The sequence below is a fragment of the Macaca nemestrina genome, chromosome 14, assembly GCF_043159975.1.
Source record: "Macaca nemestrina isolate mMacNem1 chromosome 14, mMacNem.hap1, whole genome shotgun sequence".
In the NCBI taxonomy this organism is placed as follows: Eukaryota; Metazoa; Chordata; class Mammalia; order Primates; family Cercopithecidae; genus Macaca; species Macaca nemestrina.
In genome coordinates, this window is record NC_092138.1 from 65,868,607 (window position 1) to 65,882,680 (window position 14,074).

At 46.6% G+C, this 14,074-nt stretch overlaps 1 protein-coding gene across 1 annotated transcript; it reads right to left on the reverse strand.

Moving 5' to 3' along the window:
- Positions 1 to 491: 491 nt before the first annotated feature.
- On the reverse strand, positions 492 to 1,011 carry LOC139358165 (large ribosomal subunit protein uL23). Its single transcript, XM_071078008.1, has one exon. It carries the CDS (start codon positions 1,004 to 1,006, stop codon positions 536 to 538), a length of 471 nt encoding a protein of 156 aa, XP_070934109.1. The 5' UTR covers positions 1,007 to 1,011; the 3' UTR covers positions 492 to 535.
- Between the last annotated feature and the right edge of the window lie 13,063 nt (positions 1,012 to 14,074).

Below are 14,074 nucleotides of genomic sequence, written 5' to 3' on the forward strand. Positions count from 1 at the left end.
AAGGGGGACGGAGGTTGTTGATCTCGTAATAGTGGTGACGTTTTGTTTGATTTTTGAAGACTGAGTAGAAGGTCACCAAGCAAAGATGTGAGGGAGGACTTTGCAGGAAAGGATAATGAGTACAGAGAAAATTTCGTGATCAAAGTATGGAAACATTAGAGCCTGCTGCACCAGGGAGGTGCATGCCTGTTGTATTTAGTGTATGCATTGAAATGTGGTAGGAAAAGAGGCTGTTGGGCCATAGGCATGGATCCAGATCAGTGCTAGCTATATATGTCTTCAAAACAGGGGTTGTTTTTATCATGTTCTCCACTGGTTTCCTAGTGCTTGGAACAGTGTCTGCTAAGGGAAAGGAATGAAAGACATTTTACACTATGTTTAATAAATTTGCATGTTCCCCTGTAAGTGATAGGAGATTTGGTTCTTCAGTCATTCCCTTTCTTCTGTGAGCTAGCTCATATCATTTTTTCTTTTTTTTTTTTTATGTTGAAAAGATATATATATATATATTTAGAATTAGGCAGCTGGACTCAGTTTAGATGATCCCAATTTTGTTGGCAACATCCAAAGCGTCGTAATCAGGAGCCAGTCGAACATACGCCTTTTTCTCTCCATCAGGCCGAATCAGGGTGTTGACCTTGGCCACATCAATGTCATAGAGCTTCTTCACAGCCTGTTTAATCTGGTGCTTGTTGGCTTTAACATCCACAATGAACACAAGTGTGTTGTTGTCTTCTATCTTCTTCATGGCAGACTCAGTAGTCAGCGGAAACTTGATGATAGCATAGTGGTCAAGCTTGTTTCTCCTGGGGGCGCTCTTCCGAGGATATTTGGGCTGCCTCCGGAGTCGCAGTGTCTTGGGCCGCCGGAAGGTGGGTGACGTGCGGATCTTCTTTTTTTTGTGGCTGTGGACACCTTTCAACACTGCCTTCTTGGCCTTTAAAGCCTTCGCTTTGGCTTCAGCTTTAGGAGGGGCAGGAGCTTCCTTCTTCGCTTTCGGCGCCATCTTGTGAAAAGATCATTTTTTCTTAAGTTAAACATGGCTGCTTTCTGTTGCTTGCAACCAAAGAACCCTGCCTGATTCAGTTGGGATAGTTCATCCGCTTACAGGAGATACATCACCTGTAAGGGAGTATCTCTTTTTTTTTTTTTTTTTGAGACAGAGTTTCTCTCTTGTTGCCCAGGTTGGAGTGCAATAGCACGATCTCAGCTCACTGCAACCTCTGCCTCCTAGGTTCAAGCGATTCTCCTGCCTCGGCCTCCCTAGTAATCTGGGATTACAGGACCCCGCAACCACATCCAGCTAATTTTTTATTTTTTTTTTTAGTAGAGATGGGGTTTCACTGTGTTGGCCAGGCTGGTCTTGAACTCCTGACCTCAGGTGATCCACCCGCCTCGGCCTCCCAAAGTGCTAGGATTACAGGCATAAGCCACCGTGCCTGGCCGGGAGTATCTCTTACATGAAGAATATCAAGGACATTCAAAGTGCTTTTAGTAGTGGGCCACAAGTTCAGAAATCCCTGGGTGTGCAGCCACTGGCATTTAAACTAATGGCAAGTAAAGAGGGTTAGTATGTGTAGGAGATGGAAGTCAAGCGTATGTATTTAAGTCAAGTGTATGCAACATATGAATGAGCAGAAACATTAAACATAACCTTTAGGAAAAGACAACAGGCAACTGCAAACAAAAAGAAAGCAGACTATGCATTATTCATATCACAAAATAAATTCAAGGAAAGCAAAATCTATTTAGATATTTACTAAAAGGAGAGCACTACATAACAGAGCTTATGGGAACGGGCCAAATCTCCACTTACAAGAAGATTAACAACCTTAAATTTCTTTATTGTAGAACTAAGAATGAAAATACCTGAACTGAGCAGTCAGTTCAAGAAAAATGACAAAAAGAAGGGAGCAGACTGAATCAGAATTTGGCCACAGTCCAGTTCATAGATGTGGGGCAGGGAAAGGAAAAAGGGTCTCTCAAATGCACAAATAACATGATCAGAGAGATGCAAGTACAACCAAGGGAGCTCAGTTTCACTGAACCAAGGGGAACAGAGTTTTTTGGTTTGTTTTTGTTTCAGACAGGGTCTTGCTTTGTTGCCCATGCTGGTCTTGAACTCCTGGCCTCAAGCAATCCTCCTACCTCAGCCTCCCAAAGTGATGGTGCTGGGATTGCTGGTGTGAGCCACCACGCCAGGCCGAGAAATGGAGAGTTTTTGTTTTTGTTTTTGTTTTTTTTTTTTGAGACGGAGTTTCACTCTTGTTGTCCAGGCTGCAGTGCAGTGACACAATCTTGGCTCACCGCAACCCCCGCCTCCCGGGTTCAAGCGATTCTCCTGCCTCAGCCTCCCAAGTAGCTGGGATTACAGGCACCCACCACCATGCCCAGCTAGTTTTGTATTTTTAGCAGAGACAGGGTTTCTCCGTGTTGGCCAGGCTGGTCTCGAACTCCCAACCTCAGGTGATCTGCCCACCTCAACCTCCCAAAGTGCTGGGATTACAGGTGTGAGCCACCGAGCCCAGCCTGTTTTTGTTTTTGAGACAGGGTCTCACTCTTACCCGGGCTGGAGTGCAGTGGCATGATCTCAGCTCACTGCAACCTCTGCCTGCCGGCCTCAGGGATCCTCCCACCTCAACTTCCCAAGTAGCTGGGACTACAGGTGCAAGCCACCACAGCTGGCTAATGTTTGTATTTTTGGTAGAGACAGGGTTTTGCCCTGTTGCCCAGGCTGGTCTTGAACTTCTGAGCTCAAGCAATCTACCCACCTCATCCTCCCAAATTGCTAGGATTACAGGCGTGAGCCACCCATCCAGGCCAGGAAATGGAGTTTTAATGAATAAGTGAGGAGCTGCAGAAGGGGGGGAGTAATCAACAGTGTCAAATGCAAAAAAAGAGGTCCAATAAGAAAATGTCTTAAATTTCTACAGAGTCTGGCAATTACCAGTAAGAGGTCAGTAGGATTTATTCTGAGCTTTCCATAGAAAGAAAATACTTTGGCAGAATTAAAAGGAAAGACACTAGAGTCACGATCATTTCTCATGTTTGCCATCCAAAGTCTCCTTCCTCAGACCTCTTACGCTATGTGTACTCCAATTTTGTTGGGAAACAGACATCCTTTTTTTTTTTTTTTTTTTTTTTGAGACAGAGTCTTGCTCTGCCACCAAGGCTGGAGTGCAGTGGCATAATCTCGGCTCATTGCAACCTCTGCTTCCCAGGTTCAAGCGATTATCCTGCCTCAGCCTCCCAAACAGCTGGGACTACAGATACACACCATCATGCCCAGCTAATTTTTTTTTTTTTTTTGTATTTTTAATAGAGATAGGGTTTCACCACGTTCGCCAGGCTGATCTTGAACTCCAGACCTCTAGTGATCCTCCTGCCTCCCAAAGTACCAGCTGATGCATTTCTATGTCCAGGGTTTGATATGGCAGACTATGGGTTGAATAACCCCATTCCCATTCCCAACCCTCTTCTCCCTTGCCTGCCTCACCTGTACTCACTTTCCCAACGACCTTACAGCAAGCAGTAGCCAGGTGGTATGTATCCCAAAACAGACATGATATCCAGGTAGACTAGAACTGGGCCGGGCGCAGTGGCTCATACCTGTAATCCCAGCACTTTGGGAGGCCTAGGAGGGCGGATCACCTGAGGTCAGGAGTTTGAGACCAGCCTGGCCAACATAGTGAAACCCATCTCTACTAAAAATACAAAAATTAGCGGGGCTTGGCAGCATGTGCCTGTAATCCCAGCTACTTGGGAAGCTGAGGCAGGAGAATCACTTGAACCTGGGAGGCAGAGTTTGCAGTAAGCCGAGATTGTGCCATTGCAGTCCAGCCTGGTAAACAGAGCCAGACTCCGTCTAAAAAATAAATAAATAAATAAAAATAAAAATAATACAAAAATTAGATCGGTGTGGAAGCGGGTGCCTGTAATCTCAGCTATTTGGGAGGCTGATGCAGAATTGCTTGAACCCAGGAGGTGGAGGTTACAGTGAACCGAGATTGTGCCACTGCACTCCAGCCTGGGTGAAAGAAGGAGACTCCATCTAAAAAAAAAAAAAATACAAAAATTAGCCGAACTTTGTGGCATGCACCTGTAATCCCAGCTACTGGGGAGGCTGAGGCAGGAGAATCACTTGAACCCAGGAGCAGGAGGTTGCAGTGAGCTGAGAGGTGCCATTGCACTCCAGCCTGGGTGACAGGGTGAGAGACTCCATCTCAAAAAAAAAAATAGAAATAAAAATAAAAGATATGGCTGGGTGGGGTGGCTCACACCTGTAATCCCAGCACTTTGGGAGTCCAAGGTGGGTGGATCATGAGGTCAAGAGATTGAGACCATACTGGCCAACATGGTGAAACCCTGTCTCTACTAAAAATACAAAATTAGCTTGGTGTAGTAGCGCGCCCCAGTAATCCCAGCTACTCGGGAGGCTGAGGCAGGAGAATCGCCTCTGGGAGGTGGAGGATGAAGTGACCCGAGATTATGGCTCTGCACTCCAGCCTGGCGACAGAGCAGGACTCCGTCTCAACAAACAAACAAACACAAGATACGTAACTAGAACTGGGGCACCCATCTTGTGAGAAACAGTGAAAAATCAAGAGAATCCCAGCTCTACCAATCCCAAATCCTTGAGCCACTGGGTCAACACGTTACTATATGACTTCAGACTTTTTTTTGTTAGTTTGTTTTTGACACAGAGTCTCATTCTCTTGCCCAGACTGGGGTGCAGTGGTGAAATCAATCTCGGCTCACTGCAACCTCTGCCTTCCGGGTTCAAGTGATTCTCCTGCCTCAGCCCCCCGAGTAGCTGGGATTATAGGCGTGCGCCATCATGCCCAGCTAATTTTTGTAGTTTTAGTGGAGATGGGGTTTTCACCATGTTGGCCAGGCTGGTCTCAAATTCCTGACCTTAAATGATCCACTCGCCTTGGCCTCCCGAAGTGCTGGGAATACAGGTGTGAGCTACCGCGCCTGGCCTGACTTCAGACTTTTTATGATGTGAGAAAAATACACCCCTGATGTCAACTCCCGATGTAAAGTCTGTCCTTGTACTTGAATTAACATCTGTTACAGAAGACTTGTGACTTACAATGATGCAGATTTTGTCCCTAGGGCCATAGGTGGCTATGTTGACTTAAGTCTTAGCCAGTTCACATAGAACATTTCCTTGATGACAGTGAATTATTCAGGGACAGGCACAAGAGCCAAGTCAGGACAATTAGGGTCAAAGAAACTCACTTTCCAGGATATTTTTGTGAACTATCAGAGAAGCAGACTTCTCTTTTCCAGCAGTAATTGATTAAGAGAAGATATGTGGACTGAGCCGCAGCAGCATCTTGAGGGGGAGAATCTGTCTGAGGCTTGAGCCAGCACAGGAAAAACTGAACCCAGAGATGAAAAAGAGAAAGCGGGTTCTGGTGACATAGCTCCAGACTCAGTCAAGCCTTATTTGGAGTCAGCCCAACCCCTGGAGTTTTCACATATGTGAGCCAATAAATTCCCCCTTTTTAAAGCCAGTTAGGTTTGGGTTTTCTGTTACATGAAAGCAAAGTATCTTCAGCAGATTGTATTTTCCAAAGATGGTTCCATCAGTATATTTATCCCATTCCACATGCTCTTCTTGCAATAACTGGTACTGTTCCCACTATTGGGTGGGATTTGTTTTCCCACCCCTGGGTGGGGCTTGTGTCTGCCGTAACCAAGGAGTATGGCACCATGATGCTATTGACTTACAAGGTATAGATTCTTTCTTTCTCTCTCTCTCAATGCTTAGCTTTGTAATCTGGCCTCTATATTTTAAGGAAACCTAAAGCCACTTGGAGAGGTCACCTGTAGGTGTTCTAGCCAACAATCTTAGCTAAGGTCTCAGGACAGCCAGAATCTATCACCAGATGTGAGTGAATGAACCTTCAGGTGATTCTAGCCCCCAGCATTCAAATATTCCAACTGAGACCCCAGCCATCCTGGAACAGAGACATGCCATTCTGACTATGTTCAATCCAACCTCCACCTCCTGGGTTCAAGCAATTCTCCTGCCTCAGCCTCCCGAGTAGCTGGGATTACAGGTGTGCCCCACCATGCCTAGCTAATTTTTTTGTATTTTTAGTAGAGATGGGGTCTCGCTGTGTTAGCCAGGCTGGTCTGAGAGCATGTGCCCTGATTATCATTGTTTTAATGCAACTAAGCTTTGAGGTGATTTATAACATAGTAATACATACACTAACATGGAGTCCTAATTGATAGAATTGGTGTTCTGTGTGAGAGTGGTTTAAGAATAGTAGAGGCTGTGTGTCACGACTCATGCCTGTAATCCCAATACTGTGGGAGGCCGAGGCAGGCAGATCACTTGAGGTCAGGACTTCGAGACCAGCCTGGCCAATGTGGTGAAACCCATCTCTACTAAAAATACAAAAAATTAGCCTGGTGTTGTGGCATGCACCTGTAATCCCGCCACTCGGGAGGCTGAGGTATGACAATCACTTAAATCCAAGAAGTGAAGGTTGCAGTGAGCCATGGTCGTGCCACTGCACTCAAACCTGAATGACAGAACAAGACCCTGTTTCAAAAAATCAAAACAAAACAGAAAAAACTATCAACAAAAAAACCCCCCCAAAACCCCCTAAATATAGTGGAGACCACATATGGTAGCTCACACCTGTAATCCTAACACTTTGGAAGGCTAAGGTAAGCGGATCACTTGAGATCAGGAGTTCAAGACCAACCCGCCCAACATGACGAAATCCTGTCTCTACAAAAAATACAAAAATTAGCCAGGCATGTAGTGGCAGGCACCTGTAATGCCGGCTACTTGGGAGGCTGAGGCAGCAGAATGGCTTGAACCCAGGAGGCGGACGTTGCAGTGAGCCAAGATCGTGCCACTGCACTCTCTAACCTGGGCGACAGAGCGAGAGTCTATCTAAAAAAAATTTAAAAAAAATAAAAAAAGAAGAAGAGGAATAGTGGAACGGGAAATAAGATTGCAGAGTATAAAGAGTGAACAGGAGGTGAGGAAAATGGAATTAGAAAGGTAGATACTCTGGACGCTGGACAACTTCCATGAAGGCCTCTCCCTGGTCTTAGAAAAGGATACAATAAGTCTTAAACCAAAGCTGACAGTCACTATTCATGCTTCTACGGATCATCAGAGGACTAAAGTTTATGAGTTTGATAGAATTCTGGAGGAGGGGCTTCTACTAGTTGGCTTTGTGAATTCCTCAGAATTCTAAAAGGCATTAAGAAGGAATCAAAGGTGAATCAATAAAACCCTCAAGTAAGCGTTTCTTTCAGAAGCATTACCTGCTCAAAACCTCCAGCAGACTTCATTGCTTCTGATTCAGCATGGCATTCGGGGGTCTCCTTGCCATTTCTGTTTCCCAGTGCTCCCCTTTACACCCCCCAGAGTCCAGCAAAACTGCAATGCTTGCTGACTGCACTACGTGATATTCCCCGAACTCTCCTTCCCTGTGTCACCTCTAGGTGTTTGCCTTCGTGGAGTGCTCCTCAGTGCCTGTGCCCGTGCTCATCTCAGCCAAAGTACAGAGACCTTCTGTAGTGAAGGATCAATGATGATCAATGATGAGTTGTAGGCCCCACAGCCTTTTTCTTTTATGATTTTTAAATTCAAGGTTTTTTTTTGAGACAGAGTCTCACTCTGTCACCTAGGCTGGAGTGCAATGGGGGAATCTTGGCTCACTCCAACCTCCACTTCCCGGGTTCAAGTGATTCTTCTGCCTCAGTCCCCTGAGTTGCTGGGACTACAGGCTTGCGCCCCCAAGCCCGACTAATTTTTGTATTTTTAGTAGAGATGGGGTTTTACCACGTTGGTCCGGCTGGTCTTGAACTCCTGACCTCAAGTGATTTGCTTACCTCAGCCTCTCAAAGTACTGGGATTACAAATGTGAGCCGCTGAGCCCAGACGGTAAATTGAAGTATAATTTATATACAATAAAATGCATAGATCTCAAGTATAATGTCCTGTGACTTTTGACAGTTGTATTCACTTGGGATGATATGATTTGGCTGTGTGCCAACCCAAATCTCATCTTGAATTCCCACAGGTTGTGGGAGGGACCTAGTGGGAGGTAATTGAATCATGAGAACAAGTCTTTTTTTTTTTTTTCTTTTTTTTTCTTTTTTTTTTTTTTTGAGACGGAGTCTCGCTCTGCCGCCCAGGCTGGAGAGCAGTGGCCAGATCTCAGCTCACTGCAAGCTCCGCCTCCCGGGTTCACGCCATTCTCCTGCCTCAGCCTCCGGAGTAGCTGGGACTACAGGCGCCCGCCACCGTGCCCGGCTAGTTTTTTGTATTTTTTAGTAGAGACGGGGTTTCACCATGTTAGCCAGGATGGTCTCGATCTCCTGACCTCGTGATCTGCCCATCTCGGCCTCCCAAAGTGCTGGGATTACAGGCTTGAGCCACCGCGCCCGGCCTTTTTTTTTTTTTCAAGACCGAGTCTTGCTCTATCACCCAGGCTGGTGCCTGGGTGCAATCTCGGCTCATTGCAACCTCTGCTTCCCAGGTTCAAGGCATTCTCCTGCCTCAGCCTCCAAAGTAGCTGGGACTACAGGTGCACGCCACCATGCCCAGCTAATTTTAGTATTTTTAATAGAGATGGGATTTCACCATGTTGGTCAGGGTGGTCTCAATCTCTTGACCCTGTAATCTGCCCACCTTGGCCTCTCAAAGTTCTGGGATTACAGGCAGGAGCCCCCACACCTGGCCCCTGGGGGGCAAGTCTTTCCTGAGCTGTTCTCCTGATACTGAATAAATCTCACAAGATCTGATGTTTTTTTTTTTTTTTTTTTTTTGGAGACGGAGTCTCATTCTGTTGCCCAGGCTGGAGTGCAGTGACACAATCTTGGCTCACTGCAAGCTCTGCCTCCTGGGTTCACGCCATTCTCCTGCATCAGCCTCCCGAGTAGCTGGGACTACAGGTGCCTGCCACCATGCCCGGCTAATTTTTTTTTTGTAATTTTAGTAGAGACAGGGTTTCACTGTGTTAGTCAGGATGGTCTCCATCTCCTGACCTCATGATCTGCCTACCTCAGCCTCCCAAAATGCTGGGATTACAGGTGTGAACCACTGTGCCCAGTCAATCTGATGGTTTTAAAAGAGGAGTTCCCCTGTACAAGCTCTCTTTCTTTGCCTGCTGCCATCCATGTAAGATGTGACTTGCTCTTCCTTGCCTTCCACCATGATCATGACGTTTCCCCACCCATGCAGAACTGTAACTCCAATTAACCTTTCTTTTGTAAATTGCCCAGTCTCTGGTATGTCTTTATCAGCAGTGTGAAAATAGACTAGTACAATAAATTGGTACCAGTAGAGTTGGGTGTTTCTGAAAAGATGCTTGAAAATGTGGAAGTGACTTTGGAACTGGGTAACAGGCAGAGGCTGGAACACTTTGGAGGGCTGAGAAGAAAACAGAAAAATGTGGGAAAGTTTGGAACTCTCTAGAGACTTGTTGAATGGCTTTGACAAAAATGCTGAAAGTGACATGAACTATAAGGTCCAGGCTGAGGTGTTCTCAGATGGAGATGAGGAACCTATTGGGAACTGGAGCAACGGTGACTCTTGTTATGTTTTTGCAAAGAGACTGGCAGCATGTTGCCCCTGCCCTAGAGATTTGTGGATCTTTTAACTTGAGAGAGATGATTTAGAGTGTCTGGCAGAAGAAATTTCTAAGCAGTAAAGCATTCAAGAGGTGATTTGGGGGCTGTTAGTGCATTCAGTTTTTATTCTTTTCTTTTCTTTTTTTGAGACACAATCTCACTCTGTCACCCAGGCTGGAGTGCAGTGATGTGATTTCAGCTCACTGCAACTTCTGCCTCCTGGGTTCAAGCAATTCTCCTGTCTCAGCCTCCTGAGTAGCTGGGACTAGAGGGGTGCAACACCACACCCAGCAATTTTTGTATTTTTAATAGAGACAGGGTTTTACCATATTGGTCAGGCTGATCTCGAACTCCTAACCTCAGGTAACCCACCCACCTTGGCCTCCCAGAGTGCTGGGATTACAGGTGTGAGCCACCGCACCAAGCCCAAAAGCAGTCAGTGGTTTTTTTTGTTTTTTTTTCTTCTTGAGACAGAGTCTTGCTCTGTTGCCAGGCTGGAGTGCAATGGCATGATCTCCGCTCACTGCAACCTCCACCTCCCGGGTTGAAGCAATTCTCCTGCCTCAGTCTCCCAAGTAGCTGGGATTATAGGCACCCACCACCACATCCAGCTAATTTTTATTTTTAGTAGAGATGGGGTTTCACTATGGTGGCCAGGCTGGTCTCAAACTCCTGACCTCAGGCGATCCACCTCCCTCGCCTCCCAAAGTATTGGGATTACAGGCGTGAGCCACTGCACCCAGCCTGCATTGAGTTTTATAAGGGAAGTAGAGCATAAAAATTCAGAAAATTTGTAGCCTGACAATCTAATAGTAAAGAAAATCCCATTCTCTGAGGAGAAATTCAAGCCAGCTGCAACAATTTGCATAAGTAACAAGGAGCAGAATGTTAATCCCCAGGACAATGGGGAAAACGTCCCCAGGGCATGTCAGAGATCTTCAGGGCAGCCCCTCCCATCACAGGCCCAGAGGCCTAGGAGGAAAAAGTATGAGACCAAAGTCCCCATGCTGTGTGCAGCCTAGGAACTTGCTGCCCTGTGTCCCAGCCACTCCAGCTGTGGATAAAAGGGGCCAACATAGAGCTTGGGTCATGGCTTCAGAGGGTGGACCAAGGCTTGGCAGCTTCTACATGGTGTCAAGCCTGTGGATACACAGAAGTCAAGAACTGAGGTTTGGGAACCTCTGCCTAGATTTCAGAAGATGTATGGAAACACCTGGATGTCCAGGCAGAAATTCGCTGCAGGGGCGGGGCTGTCATGGAGAACCTCTGCTAGGGCAGTGAGGAAGGGAAATGTGGGGTGAGTCGCCACACAGAATCCCTACTGAAGCATTGCCTAGTAGAGCTGTGAGAAGAGGGCCACCATCCTCTAAACCCCAGAATGGTAGATCCACAAACAGCTTGCACTGTGCACCTGGAAAAGCTGCAGACACTCAATGCCAGCTGGTGGAAGCAGCCGGAAGGGAAGCTGTACCCTGCAAAGCCACAGGAGCAGAGCTGCCCAAGACCATGGGAACCCACCCCTTGCATCAACATGACGTGGATGTAAGACATGGAGTCAAAGGAGATCAGTTTGGAGCTTTAAGATTTGACTGCCCAAAGGCTGGGCGCCGTGGCTCACGCCTCTAATCCCAGCATTTCGGGAGGCCGAGGCAGGCTGATCACAAGGTCAGGAGTTCGAGACCAGCCTGACCAATATGGTGAAACCCTGTCTGTATTAAAAATACAACAATTAGCTGGGTGTGGTGGCGGGTGCCTGTAGTCTCAGCCACTCAGGAGGCTGAGGCAGGAGAATCGCTTGAACCCGTGAGGCAGAGGTTGCAGTGAGCCGAGATAGTGCCATTGCACTCTAGCCTGGGTGACTCAGGGAGACTTTGCCTCAAAAAAAAAAAAAGATTTGACTGCCCTGCTGGATTTCTGACTTGCATTCAGCCCGTAGCCCCTTTGTTTTGGCCAATTTCTCCCATTTGGAATGGCTGTATTTACCCAATGCTTGTACCCCCATTGTATATAGGAAGTAACTAACCTGCTTTTTGATTTTACAGGCTCATAGGTGGAAGGGACTTGCCTTGTCTCAGATGAAACTTTGGACTATGGACTTTTAAGTTAATGCTGAAATGGTTAAGACTTTGGGGGACTGTTGGGAAGGCATGATGGGTTTTGAAATGTGAGGACATGAGATTTTGGAGGGGCCAGGGATGGAATGATATGTTTGGCTGTGTCCTCACCCAAATCTCATCTTGAATTCCCATGTGTTGTGGGAGGGACCCAGTGGGAGGTAATTGAGTCATGGAGTCCAGTCTTTCCCATGCTGTTTTTTGTTTTTTGTTTTTTTTGAGATGGGGTCTCACTTTGTCACCCAGGCTGGAGTTCAGTGGCACAATCTCAGCTTACTGCAACCTCTGCTTCCCTGATTCAAGTAATTCTCCTGCTTCAGCCTCCTGAGTAGCTGGGACTACAGGTGCACACCACCACACCCAGCTAATTTTTGTATTTTTAGTAGAGACGGGGTTTTGCCATGTTGGCCAGGCTGGTCTCAAACTTCTGACCTCAGGTGATCCACCTGCCTCGGCCTCCCAAAGTGCTGGGAATACAGGTGTGAGCCACCATGAAAGACCCAAATCACTTCTTCTTCTTCTTTTTTTTTTTTTCTGAGAAGGAGTCTCTCTGTGTCACCCAGGCTGGAGTGCAATGGCACAATCTCAGCTCACAGCAACCTCTACCTCTGGGGTTCAAGTGATTCTCCCATCTCAGCCTCCTGAGTAGCTGGGATTTCAGGTGTGTGCCACCATGCCTGGCTAATTTTTGTATTTTCAGTAGAGACAGGGTTTCGCCATGTTGGCCAGGCTGGTCTCAAACTGCTGACCTCACGTGATCCAACTGCCTTGTCCTTCCAAAGTGCTGAGATTACCAGTATGAGCCACTGTGCCCAGCCCCAAATCACTTCCAATAGTAGAAATGGAAATAAATGTGAGCTCTACATACACTCAGAAAAGATTAATATAAACAAGAAAGATAATTATTTACCCAAATTTTGGTATATCTGAGTGATGGCAGTTGTAGTGGTGGTGGGTTAAGTCGTGGAATAAATGCTTAGAAAGTGAGAATGGTAAGGAGTGCTTCCTACAATCATGCAGTTCAAAGACAATCACAAATGAGGTCGGCTTGCTGAGTACTTTCTTCTTTTTTTTTTTTTTTTTGAGATGGTGTCTCACTCTGTCGCCTGGGCTGGAGTGCAGTGTCACAGTCTCAGCTCACTGCAACCTTTGCCTTCGCCTCCTGGGTTCAAGTGATTCTCCTGCCTAGTCACCTGAGTCACTGCGATTACAGGCACCTGCCACTATGCGCAGCTAATTTTCTGTATTTTTAGTAGAGATGGGGTTTCACCATATTGGCCAGGCTGGTCTGGAACTCCTGACCTCATGATTCGCCTGCCTCAGCCTCTGAAAGTGCTGGGATTATAGGCGAAAGCCACCGCACCCGGCCTCGCTGAATACTTTCATACTATATCATTTATTGTCACGCATCTTTATGATGATTGTATACTTTGTGAATTTTTTATTGTACAATAATTTGCATTCATTTATTCATTTTCTAACCCACTTATTCCAGTTCAAGGTTGTGGGTAGCCAGAGCCTATCTCAGCAGCTCACAGCACAGGGCTGGAACCTGCCCTGGACTGGACACCATTCTGTTATAGAGCACACTCTCACACACAGCTGCACACACACCCACACTCACTCAGACCAAGACAATTTAGACATGCGATTAACCCACGCTGATTAATCAACACCTTTTGCTTTGGGATGTGGGAGGAAATCACAGTACCCGAAGAAAACCCACATAGACATGGGAGAGTGTGTAAATTCCACACAGGCAGGGCCCCTGCCGGGAAGCTTTTTTTTTTTTTTTTTTTTTTTAAATCACCTAAGTTATAAGGAAACCAGGCCAGGCTCAGTGGCTCATGCCTCTATAATTCCAGCACTTTGGGAGGCTAGGGTGGGAGGATCGCTTGATCCCAGCAGTTCAAGATCAGCCTGGGCAACATAGAGAGATCCTGTCTCTACAAAAAATACAAAAATTACCTGGGTGTGGTGGCGTGTGCCTACAGTCCTAGCTACTCGGGAGGCTGAGGTGGGAGGATCACTTGAGCCCTGGATGTCGAGGCTGCAGTGAGCTGGGATCAGGCCACTGCACCCAGCCTGGGTGACCAAGAGAGACCCTGTCTCAAAAACAAAATGTTATAAGTGAACCACATTGTACAAAATGATGGTCTTCCAGGACCTGATGTATTTCTATCACTCCAAAAAGTTCCCTCATTCCCCTGCTCCTTTCTTTTCTTTTTTTCTTTTCCTTTCTTTTTTTTTTTTTTTTTTTTTTTTGAGATGGAGTCTCCCTCTGTTGCCTAGGCTGGAGTACGATGGCACAATCTCGACTCACTGCAACCTCCGCCTCCTGGGTT

Coding starts and splice junctions, on each gene's coding strand:
- LOC139358165 (XM_071078008.1), bottom strand. CDS start 1,006: ATGGCGCCGAAAGCGAAGAAGGAAGCTCCTGCCCCTCCTAAAGCTGAA.